The sequence below is a fragment of the Stigmatopora nigra genome, chromosome 11 (assembly GCF_051989575.1).
Source record: "Stigmatopora nigra isolate UIUO_SnigA chromosome 11, RoL_Snig_1.1, whole genome shotgun sequence".
NCBI classification, from domain to species: domain Eukaryota; kingdom Metazoa; phylum Chordata; class Actinopteri; order Syngnathiformes; family Syngnathidae; genus Stigmatopora; species Stigmatopora nigra.
In genome coordinates this window covers 15037083-15048048 of record NC_135518.1, presented here as the reverse complement: position 1 = coordinate 15048048, position 10966 = coordinate 15037083, and the positions used below count along the sequence as shown (strand labels likewise).

General features: G+C 52.2%; 3 protein-coding genes across 3 annotated transcripts in view; all 3 read right to left on the bottom strand.

Moving 5' to 3' along the window:
* The window catches only part of LOC144204696 (uncharacterized), a 43601-nt gene that overhangs the window by 26444 nt on the left and 6191 nt on the right, over positions 1-10966 (bottom strand). The window lies entirely within an intron of this gene.
* On the bottom strand, positions 117-5175 carry LOC144204695 (FH1/FH2 domain-containing protein 3-like). The gene is made up of 10 exons (XM_077728809.1): positions 5025-5175; positions 4798-4953; positions 4533-4715; positions 3983-4102; positions 3743-3904; positions 3348-3538; positions 2300-2489; positions 1929-2073; positions 1717-1866; positions 117-426 (listed from the first exon to the last, which is right to left on the bottom strand). Exons 2-10 carry the CDS (start codon positions 4879-4881, stop codon positions 308-310), a joined length of 1344 nt encoding a protein of 447 aa, XP_077584935.1. The 5' UTR covers positions 4882-4953; positions 5025-5175; the 3' UTR covers positions 117-307.
* On the bottom strand, positions 4962-6080 carry LOC144203913 (FH1/FH2 domain-containing protein 3-like). The gene is made up of 3 exons (XM_077727516.1): positions 6023-6080; positions 5685-5947; positions 4962-5519 (listed from the first exon to the last, which is right to left on the bottom strand). The coding sequence occupies exons 1-3, from the start codon at positions 6078-6080 to the stop codon at positions 4977-4979; spliced, it is 864 nt and encodes a 287-aa protein (XP_077583642.1). The 3' UTR covers positions 4962-4976.

Here is a 10966-nt window from a genome sequence, read left to right as displayed (position 1 = left end):
GAACAAAGCAGCCTCAATACTCCCTACTCAACTATGTACAATACTTCCACAAAAGCATCAAGGCAAAACTGCAATGTACTGTAGACAAAATAGCTCCAAACGCACATAATTGTACATGTATTTAAAAAAATCATTTTTATTCGAGTAGTACTTTTCCCAGTAAACAAACAGAGTTAAAAACAAGACCAAGCGAAGAGAGAATTTTAAAAATGCAGAAAAACCCAAGATTAGTGGAAGAGGGGCGAAAAATACTGCAAAAAAGGTGCACAGTAGCCCTCCCTCAACACCCAAAAATAGTCGCATTTCTTCATTTGTGCTCTGTATTTGCCATTTTCCGTCGGCCCATGGTCATGTCCTCTGCGCTTTTTTGGAGCCCCAGGGCCCGCAACGTCTCGGCGCTCACTCCGCTTTTCAGCGTCCTCCTCACTGCACAGAAACCCATGTCAAAAACACTTTGTCGTCATTTAGCGATAAAAGAAAGGGGAACATATCTTCTAAAGACTTGCTATGGCTACAGGAAGGGGTTAAGCTCATTCCAAGCGGGTGGACGAACGGACGGCTATCTGGAAGCAAAAACTGGCACGGGCGCCGCTTCTTTCCGGCCGGATTGTTGCAAAAGCAAACATCGGGCAGAAGAGAAGCCACGGCGAGACGTGGACGCCGACCAAAGTACCGTCCGTACCTGTGGCTTTTTTTTCGCCAAAGGTCGGGGTCAGTCCAACTGGGGCCCACGTAAATCGCTTGTCGTCAAACGGACGGAAGCGGAGATGGCCGCCGCGATGTCGGCGAGGGCAGACGGCCGCCGCCGCCAGCAGAGAAGGGAGGGAGACATTCGGCCGGATTAGTGTGTTTTGACCAAAACAATGCACGTGGTGGCGGGTCCAAAAGTACAATGCGTCCCAAACTGGGCTCCATCCTGTCCCTCGGGGAATAGATGCTTTTAAAAAAAAAAATAGAAATATTTTATTTTATTTTTCTAGGGAGTGGGACTGGAGAATTTGCAATACTTTGAAGTTGTGTGGTTATCCGTCACCGAAAATTTCAGGAGACGTGAAATGATTTCAAGGAGTGGTACTCATTCTTAAAATACTTTGTGAATCTACTTGGAAAAAGTCATCTACATCAGTGGTCCCCAACCACCGGTCCGCGGGCCGCCTAGTGCCAGTTCGTCGGAGTAAGAAATATTAACCTTTTCAATCTCGTTCTCCTACTTGAAATGATGAAAGTTGTTATAATAATAAATACTTGCTACTATGCTTGGGAAATGTTTTTTTTGTCGTCTTGGGTGTCGTTTGTGCACCGACCCCACACAATTTTGACTCAAGTGATAACCCTCCCCATTCACCGGTCCGCATGAAAATAGAAAGAGCTTTACCGGTCCATGGTGGGGAAAAAGGTTGGGGACCGCTGATCTCCATTCTCCCTGACGTACTGCATTAGTCCTTAGAGTGGCCTGAATATTTCCAAATTTAATCCTTAGAAGATCTCATAAAATCAACTTTTAAAAGATAATGTTATCGCTAGCCGGCACTTAGCGAACAGCGATGGACGAAAGGTATGCGTGGGCGCTCCCACTTTAAGCCAATTGGATGTCATTGGAGGTGAATGGCAGGCAACAGTTTACGCCTTAGGAAAACGCCAGGAAAGGTATGGGCCAAAACCCAGCCGCAAGACGGAGAGCGCGTCCGAAGCCGGCGGCGGCGGCACGTGGCTTACTGGACTTCCTGTTGATCCGGGAGCGCTTCCGGGTTTTGGGGGCGGACGCCCTGGCCTCTGGATCGCGGGTCACCAACTCCACCAGGCGCTCCATAATGTCGTCCGACCGGTCTCGGTGGTCCCGAGGCGACGGAGACTGGCCGCGGGACGCTGTGGCGCGGGCGACCCTGGATTAGAGTGCTCCTTTGAAAGGCCATCGGACGGCTCCTTACCGCCGACAGCGTGAGAGCGTCTCCGGTTGCCGTCATCTTGGGTCAGCATCCGGGTCATGGACCGGGTCATGGTCCGGTGCTTGGCCTCCGGCGAGACGGGGGCCGAGCCCTCGGGGCGTGGCAGCGCTCCAGAGAACTTCTCCGTCTGAAACCAGGCCAAAGAGTATGTACGGGTTAACCGTCAATCTCGCAGTGCAAACGGACGGGATGCACACTAGCGGCAACGTCGTTTTGGGACGCCCAGTTGGGGCGCCCAGTTGGAGCAGAGTCGTTTTGGGACGCCCAGTTGGGGCAAAGTCGTTTCAATGGAGAGCAAAAGATGAGTCTAGCAGAAAGAATGCAGAAGAAAATGCTTAGAAAAAGAGTTTGACCTCGGTGATCAGCTTCCCCCGCGTTTTGGTCCTCTCCCTGTGTTTGTCACGCTTGCGTTTGAGGGTGAGCGCCTCTCTGGTGGTGCGGTACTCCAGCGCAAACTCGCTGATGATCCAGCAGAAGCCCGTCACTTTGGTGTCCCGGGCCGATGCCGCCGGCTGACCCAGGAACAGAAGGAACGAGTGGAACCTGCGAGCAACGCCACGAGCCTTAGTTAAGTTGTGGATGGCATGAACACTACACGACTTGTGGAGGGAGGGCAGGGCGCCTTTAGTGATTGCCTTCCCCACCTAGAAACGCACGTGCGTAAAGCGGTTGAATCAAGAATATTTGTTGATAAGCAAAAGCGTAAGTAAATGATGACATTATCGCCCGCATCCATGGGCGCATTTACGAAAAATGAAACTTTGAAATAATTTCTTTACCGTCGTCTGAGCTGCGGCAGGCACACTTTTTGCATTGAAATAATCTCAAGGCGAAACTTGCTGAAAGTCTTCCGACTTCAAACTGTTGCCTATATTCTCATTAGAAACTCATTATCATTAAAGTTTGATCAAGGGGAAGTAAATCACCCCAACCCCCAATATTCACAAATCCATTTTTTCCCAGTTGGATCTAACGTCATCAACGTTGATGTCCGGAGAACTCGAACAGCTTTCAGTTCGACTGATGTTTAACTAATGAATGGGACGTTTTTAAACCTCGTTTTAATGTTGGACTTTTCCTCCAGATATTATGCAAAATGCCACGCGCCCACGGAGATGCCCCCGAACCCAAAACAACTTCCGGTTCAGTTAGCGTCAAAAGGGGAACAGACTTAAATCTCGTAATGTTACCACTTCTTCTTCCCCGTACTACTTCAGGCAGCTAAATTCATGAGAATTCCTCCCACCCGGCCTGGACGTCTCCCGTGGACGCAACACCTCGCGATTGTTGGATTTGAATTCTCCGGCAACGGGACTGACAAACGCCGCCGGCGAGCACGGCGGCATAGGGGACGGGAGGACGGACGGGAGGACGGACGGGAGGACGGACGGGAGGACGGACCTGTTGATGACTCTCCTGTGGACCACCTTGAGAATGAGAATCCTTTGAATGCAGTCCTTCAGGAAGTCGGCCATCTTGTTCTTCAGGGCGCTTTTGGTCTCGTGCTTGGAAACCACCTGAAGGTTTTCCCAGGATGCCTTGCAGCGTCTTTCCAGCTGGAGCAGATTGTCCGCCAGCAGCTCAAAGTCCACCTAAAGAGAGCGGAGGGAGAGAGAACTAGAAGTAGACCCCGACTCGTTCTCGGCCCAAAATTGCACTCCATTCTCGGTGGTTTGATCTTCTTTCTTTCATCCTTTTATAAAATAAAAAGGTGGCTTTCACCACCGCCAGAAAAGTGGTCCACGAGTCCGGCGGCGGGCTCTTTTAAACTCCGGCCTAAGCTGTCCGGGACGCACCTTGGCGGAACACGTGACGGCGGGGATCTCGGAGTAGACGTCGGACGGGCGCGGCTCGCTTTCCGTGACCAAGGCGCAGACGTGATGGAGCAGAGTTTGGCGGTGGACCGTGTCCTTCACCTCTGCCACCTTCTCCAAGTAAGCCAGCTCGAAGCCGCCGGCCTGAAGGAGGGATGGGTGGAGGGCTTACAAGGGATTAAGGCGTGCCGCACTGCCGCAGGCCCGCCCGCCCGCACTCACCTCGGAGCCGTTGAGGAAGTTCCCCACGGCCAGCAGCGTGGCCAGGATCTTCTTGAAGGTCCGGTTGCCGGCCAGCTGCTCCATGCCCAACTTCAGGTCAAACAGGGGCTCGGCGATCTCCTGAAACATCAATGGGACTTTCTTTGCCCGCTCCGCCGAGGTCCTGCGGCCATTCTTGTGGCCCTTTGCGTTGTGGCCGCTTTGGACACCCCTTCCTATCCCTGTGCTATTGGCTATCTGATCATTTTAACAAAAGCGGATGGCTCAAAAAGAAAACATGGGAAAGTTGCCCTTCCAAGGCCATCTTTTTTTGGCCGTGACGATATACGTCACTTTGCAGTCGTACAATGATCGGATGAACAAAAATGGTCATCTTCTAATAGATGTATTTTTTTTTTTAGTCGACGGAGCGTTGTCTTGTTTGAATTTGTAAAAAAATAAAAATAAAATAGTTCCATGTATTTGAAAATACCACACGGGTCAAGGATCCACGGTGCAGTCGCCACAGACTCGGGTTAACCCCCCCGCCTAGTCCGCGGCTGATTTTCACCTGCTCGAGTGCCTCATAGTTGAGCTTGAAAGACCACAGCTGCAGGCGGGGGGTCAAGGCGCTGACGGAAGCCAGGCCCGAGAGGAATTCCTCGGCCGTCCCCAGGGGAACGTCGGGATTGGCCGAGCGAGCCTCGCGGATCTTCTGCTTCTCCTCCTCTGTGGGCGTCATGCTCAGGATCTTCTGCTCCCGAGAGGACAAAAGCCAATTGGGCCGGCTGATCTAGGGTGGGGGAGCATTTGGGGGGGTTGAGATGCTTTCATACCTCCACACCCTCCTTGCTGATGGCAAAGTCGTCAAAGTTGAGGATGGCGCTCTTGATGACGTGAACGGCGGGCAGGACCATCATCCCGATGTTGATGGCGGTGCTCCGCTTGGAGTCCAGAACCAGGATCTCGGACTTTTTGCTCTCTGGCGCTTACTGCGCGCATGCCACCCCCGCGGTCAAAGGGGCCCCCCCACCAAACGTCGGCGACGGTCGTCCCGGCTTACCTTGGCCCATGGCGTCTCTTTGGCCCTGGACTCAAAGAGGTGCTCCAGCTTCCCCATGTCCACTTGGACCTTGTCCAGTGACGTCCACAGGGTGCCCCGTCCGAAGCGGCACTTGGCCGGCGTCTCCGTCTGCTTCAGTTCGCGCCAGAATAACTTGACCGTCTTCTTCTTCTTTGTCCCCGACGGCGGGGGAGGAGGAGGAGCTGGAGCGCCGGGTAGCGGTGGTGGAGGAGGAGGAGGAGCCAGACTGCCTGGAAGGTGCGGAGGAGGAGGAGGTAACCGCTCCAGTGGTGCTGAAAGGCAGGAAAAGTCTGTGGTGTCCAGAACGTCCAGGTCCTCCTCCTCCAGGAGGTCTGAGAAGTCCAAGTCTTTAATCCGAAGGCTGGCGCCGCACAACTGGAAATGGTCCCACGCGTCCCCGGGTCCCAGCGAGGCGGTCTCCAGGCGCTGACGGGGACTCTCGGCGTCCACTCTGTTCGGCTGACGTGTCTGAGGCTTTTGGAGACGGCAGAAGAAAAAAAAAAAACATCTCGTCAAGTTCCGTGAAGAGCAAAATCCATAGCGGGTGATTCATAATGCACAGAAAGGGAGCTCAAAATGACACAATTGACCCAGAATCGCCCCAAAGTGTGCCAGCTGTGCCGCGCCAGGGGTCTTGACCTGCTCTTCTCGGTCCATCTGCTCGGACGCTTCCGGCTCCGTGCCGCGCGAGGAGGTCACGTCCTTGTCGGGGGCGGCCACGTCCTCGTCGGGGGCGCCCGCCTCCTCCGTCGAGACGGAGAATCTCGCCGGGACCCCTGCCCCGAGTTGGCCGTCGTCACGGCCGGCGGCGGACGCTTTGGAGAAGAGCATGTCCAGAAGGAACTTCCTGTCGTCGGACAGCGTGCTGATCTGTCGGCGAACGGCGGGGAGCTCAGGTATGCCTGGAGACAAAAGGCATGCTGAGGTTATTAGGATTTAAAAACAACAACAACAAATACGCCCCTTCACCACCCTACCCTCCCACATCAAAAGGATCGGACAACTACGGCCATCGAGGACCGCCAATGAGTTCATTGGGACATCAAACTTTTTGCACGTTTCCATTCTTTATCAAGATTTTGTTTCCTGGGTTAGGGTCAACCATACACCGAGGGGGGGAAAACAAACTTTCTAAGCCTGATTGGCCTCAGAATCAACGGGAAGTGAGCAATGTCCCCTTCTGCTGATCACTCAGAAATGCCCCAAAATGAAAAGGAGCTGCCGCGCGAGACATGAGGAAGGAGAAAGAGCAAGCGTGCCAAGGAAACTTTCTCACAAAGTGCATCAAGTGATTCGCGTGTCAATACATAACCAATGTCATTCATCTTGACCAAATTTCTTTTGGGGCAAACTGTCTTGGCACTGTTTTTAAAAGGGGGGGGGGGGCTAAGAGCGCTTCAAAGCTCTTCAAAATGGAATGGAAATGGAATTTTGGACACAAGAAAGGCAATTTTCCTAGGAAAAGGAATTCAAAACGAGTCTGAAGAGCATTTATAAGCTTCCCCATTTCTAACTGAAACTTAGATTTGCCTCCAGAAAAGGAAAAAGGCAACATTCCTATCAAGATCCATTCAAGTGGAAAAACGGACGATGACGAGAGGGAGGCTTTCTTTTCCCAACGCACCGTTGGCGGGAAGCCCCTCATTTGGCACGGCCACGGTCTGCTGTGTGTGGGGGGGGGGGGGTCACCTCTTTTTGCGGCCCCATATCATTGGACAATATTGCAGGGTTTTTGGGTCGGAAAAAAAATAATTGCAGGGTGCACTTTGTCCAAACGGCCACAAGATGACAGCAAGAGATCATATTACTGGGAAGTAATTTTCAAATCAAAGAGGATGGCTGAGTTTTATGTCGGGAAAATAATTGTATGGTGAACTTTTTCAAAACAGCCACAAGATGGCAGGAAGAGACCATATTAATGGGAAATACTTTTTAAATCAAAGAGTATGGGAGGCATTTTGGGTTTAAAGACCAATTGCGGGTTATGTCATCAATCACGCCTACGAATAAACTAGTTTCAGGGTTATGGTTATAGTCAATTAAAAGTGCCAGAATACACTAAACAGAAAAACATTAATCAATTAGAAGAAACTTACACGAGACGACATCTTGAGATGACTTGCGTTGATGTCCAAATGTGGCATTAAGGGTCTGCAGAAGTGGATGTGGCATTTATTAAGGGTCTGCAGAAGAAACTGTAAAGTAGTATAGGGTAAGAACGTGTTATCCCAAACTAGGCGCTCACCTTCTTGCGCTACTGGATGTTATTGACGTTGTTCGAGATGCTGGCGGAAGCCGATCTGATCCCTCCGGCCGTGGCGATGAGCGATGCCCCAAAGGTGAAGGGTGCCAGGGCCAGGCCGGCGATGGCCGTCACGCCGGCTACTTTGGCCTTCTGGTGGAAGGTGGCCAGGTGGCCGGCCAGGGCGTGGAGCTTCACCACGTGCTGCCAGAGGACCTCGGCACGCCCGGTGAATACCTTGTTGAAGACAGGCCGGCCTCGGTTCACCTTGTTAGCCAAAGTGGCAAAGGACCTGTGGGGAGGGGGAGAGATGTCAGTTCCTACTTTCCTGGAAAACAGACGGATAGACAGCCTCCAAGCACGCCTACCGGGAATCGTCCTGGTCTTTAGATTTTTCGTCTGACGACAACTCGTCCCACTCTGGATGACAAAATGGGGAAAAAAGTGCCATCTATCACATATAACAAGCCTTTTAATGACCGACTGTCTGGTAAACGTCCCAGACAAGACCGGCAGGCAAGCCCTCTTGGTTAAAAATTGACTGAACATCTGCCAATTACCAACTATCATCTTGCCTTGGCTGGCTCCAAAATGGAAAAAAATAACATCTTTTACATTTAAGTTTCAATTACTCACGTTTCCCTGTATTCCACCACTCCATCAAACTGTCCGTATCCTGTGAAGAAGAAAGGAAGGAAGGGCGTAAGTGAGACGAGACGGAAAGAGGTGGCGACTGAGAGGGCGCGAGACAGAGGGCGCAAGGGAGCGCGAGACAGAGGGCGCTAGAGCGCGAGACAGAGGGCGCTAGAGAGCGCGAGACAGAGGGCGCTAGAGAGCGCGAGACAGAGGGCGCTAGAGAGCGCGAGACAGAGGGCGCTAGGGAGCGCGAGACAGAGGGCGCTAGGGAGCGCGAGACAGAGGGCGCAAGGGAGCGCGAGACAGAGGGCGCAAGGGAGCGCGAGACAGAGGGCGCAAGGGAGCGCGAGACAGAGGGCGCAAGGGAGCGCGAGACAGAGGGCGCAAGGGAGCGCGAGACAGAGGGCGCAAGGGGGCGCGAGACAGAGGGCGCAAGGAAGCGCGAGAAGAGGGCGAACGAGCGCAAGAGGGCGAACGAGCGAGCGCGAAAAAAAGAGGAGGATGAAGAGGAGGATGAAGAGGAAGAGGAGGATGAAGAGGAAGAGGAGGATGAAGAGGAGGATGAAGAGGAAGAGGAGGATGAAGAGGAAGAGGAGGATGAAGAGGAGGAGGATGAAGAGGAGGAGGAACAAGAAGAGGAGGAGGAACAAGAAGAAGAAGAGGAGGATGAAGAGGAAGAGGAGGATGAAGAGGAAGAGGAGGATGAAGAGGAAGAGGAGGATGAAGAGGAAGAGGAGGATGAAGAGGAAGAGGAGGATGAAGAGGAAGAGGAGGATGAAGAGGAAGAGGAGGATGAAGAGGAAGAGGAGGATGAAGAGGAAGAGGAGGATGAAGAGGAAGAGGAGGATGAAGAGGAAGAGGAGGATGAAGAGGAAGAGGAGGATGAAGAGGAGGAAGAGGATGAAGAGGAGGAAGAGGATGAAGAGGAGGAAGAGGATGAAGAGGATGAAGAGGAAGAAGAGGATGAAGAGGAAGAAGAGGATGAAGAGGAAGAAGAGGATGAAGAGGAAGAGGAGGATGAAGAGGAAGAGGAGGATGAAGAGGAAGAGGAGGATGAAGAGGATGAAGAGGATGAAGAGGATGAAGAGGAAGAGGAAGAGGAGGATGAAGAGGAAGAGGAGGATGAAGAGGAGGATGAAGAGGAAGAGGAGGATGAAAAGGAAGAGGAGGATGAAAAGGAAGAGGAGGATGAAAAGGAAGAGGAGGATGAAGAGGAGGAGGAAGAAGAAGAGGAGGAGGAAGAAGAAGAAGAGGAGGAGGAAGAAGAAGAGGAGGAGGAAGAAGAAGAAGAGGAGGAGGAACAAGAAGAAGAGGAGGAGGAAGAAGAAGAAGAGGAGGAGGAGGAAGAAGAAGAGGAGGAGGAACAAGAAGAGGAGGAGGAGGAAGAAGAGGAAGAAGAGGAGGAGGAGGAAGAAGAAGAAGAGGAGGAGGAAGAAGAAGGAGAGAGAGAAAGAAGGAGAGAGAGAAAGAAGGAGAGAGAGAAAGAAGGAGAGAGAGAAAGAAGGAGAGAGAGAAAGAAGGAGAGAGAGAAAGAAGGAGAGAAAGAAGGAGAAGGAGAAAGAAGGAGAAGGAGAAAGAAGGAGAAGGAGAAAGAAGGAGAAGGAGAAAGAAGAAGAAGAGGAAGGAGAAAGAGGAAGAAAGAAGAAGAGGAAGAAGAAAGAAGAAGAGGAAGAGGAAGAAGAAAGAAGAAAGAAGAAAGAAGAAGAGGAAGAGGAAGAAGAAAGAAGAGGAAGAAGAAAGAAGAGGAAGAAGAAAGAAGAGGAAGAAGAAAGAAGAGGAAGAAGAAAGAAGAGGAAGAAGAAAGAAGAGGAAGAAGAAAGAAGAGAAAGAAGAAAGAAGAGAAAGAAGAAAGAGGGGGAAGAAGGAAGAGGAGGAGGAGGAGGAAGAAGAGGAGGAGGAGGAAGAAGAGGAGGAAGAGGAGGAAGAAGAGGAGGGAGAGGGGGGGGGGAGAGGAGGGAGAGGGGGGGAAGAGGAGGGAGAGGGGGGGAAGAGGAGGGAGAGGGGGGGAAGAGGAGGGAGAGGGGGGGAAGAGGAGGGAGAGGGGGGGAAGAGGAGGGAGAGGGGGGGAAGAGGAGGGAGAGGGGGGGAAGAGGAGGGGGCAGCGGTCGGGGGGAGGAGAAAGGGGGCGGTCGGGGGAGGAGAAGGGAGGCGGTCGGGGGGAGGAGAAGGTATTGACGTTGTCCGAGATGCTGGCGGAAGCCGATCTGATCCCTCCGGCCGTGGCGATGATCGAGGCCCCAAAGGTGAAGGGCGCCAGAGCCAGGCCGGCGATGGCCGTCACGCCGGCTACTTTGGCCTTCTGGTGGAAGGTGGCCAGGTGGCCGGCCAGGGCGTGGAGCTTCACCACGTCGGACCTCGGCGCGCCCGGTGAATACCTTGTTGAAGACAGGCAGGCCTCGGTTCACCTTGTTGGCCAAAGTGGCAAAGGACCTGTGGGGAGGGGGGAGATGTCGGTTCCAACTTCCCTGGAAAACAGACGGCTAGACGGCCTCCTGGCACGCCTACCGGGAATCGTCCTGCTCTTTAGATTCTTCGTCTGACGACAACTCGTCCCACTCTGGATGACAAAATGGGGAAAAAAGTGCCATCTATCACATATAAACCGAAAGCCTTTTAATGACCGACTGTGTGTGTGTGTGTGTGTGTGGGGGGGGGGGGGGGTCACCCTTCTTTTGGGGCGCCATATTACTGGACAATATTGCAGGGTTTTTGGGTCGGAAAAAAAATAATTGCAGGGTGTACTTTTTCCAAACGGCCACAAGATGGCAGCAAGAGATCATATTACTGGGAAGTAATTTTCAAATCAAAGAGGAGGGCTGAGTTTTTGGCCGGGAAAATAATTGTATGGTGAACTTTTTCAAAACAGCCACAAGATGGCAGGAAGAGACCATATTAATGGGAAATACTTTTTAAATCAAAGCGTATGGGAGGCATTTTGGGTTTCAAGACCAATTGTGGGTTATGTCATCAATCATGCCTACGAATAAACTAGTTTCAGGGTAAGAGTTATAGTCAATTAAAAGTCAAATCAATTCAAAGAAAC

Bases quoted from the DNA above. Each gene is read 5' to 3' on its own strand.
- LOC144204695 (XM_077728809.1), bottom strand. From the start codon at position 4,881: ATGATGGTCCTGCCCGCCGTTCACGTCATCAAGAGCGCCATCCTCAAC. The intron at 2,074-2,299 runs GTCAAACTCTTT...GCCTGGTTTCAG, and splicing joins GGGGGAAGCTGATCACCGAG to ACGGAGAAGTTCTCTGGAGC. The intron at 427-1,716 runs GTAAGCCACGTG...GTTTCTGTGCAG, and splicing joins CCGGATCAACAGGAAGTCCA to TGAGGAGGACGCTGAAAAGC.
- LOC144203913 (XM_077727516.1), bottom strand. From the start codon at position 6,080: ATGAACTCATTGGCGGTCCTCGATGGCCGTAGTTGTCCGATCCTTTTG. The intron at 5,948-6,022 runs GTAGGGTGGTGA...TTTTGTCTCCAG, and splicing joins GATCCTTTTGATGTGGGAGG to GCATACCTGAGCTCCCCGCC. The intron at 5,520-5,684 runs GTCAAGACCCCT...CGTCTCCAAAAG, and splicing joins AGATGGACCGAGAAGAGCAG to CCTCAGACACGTCAGCCGAA.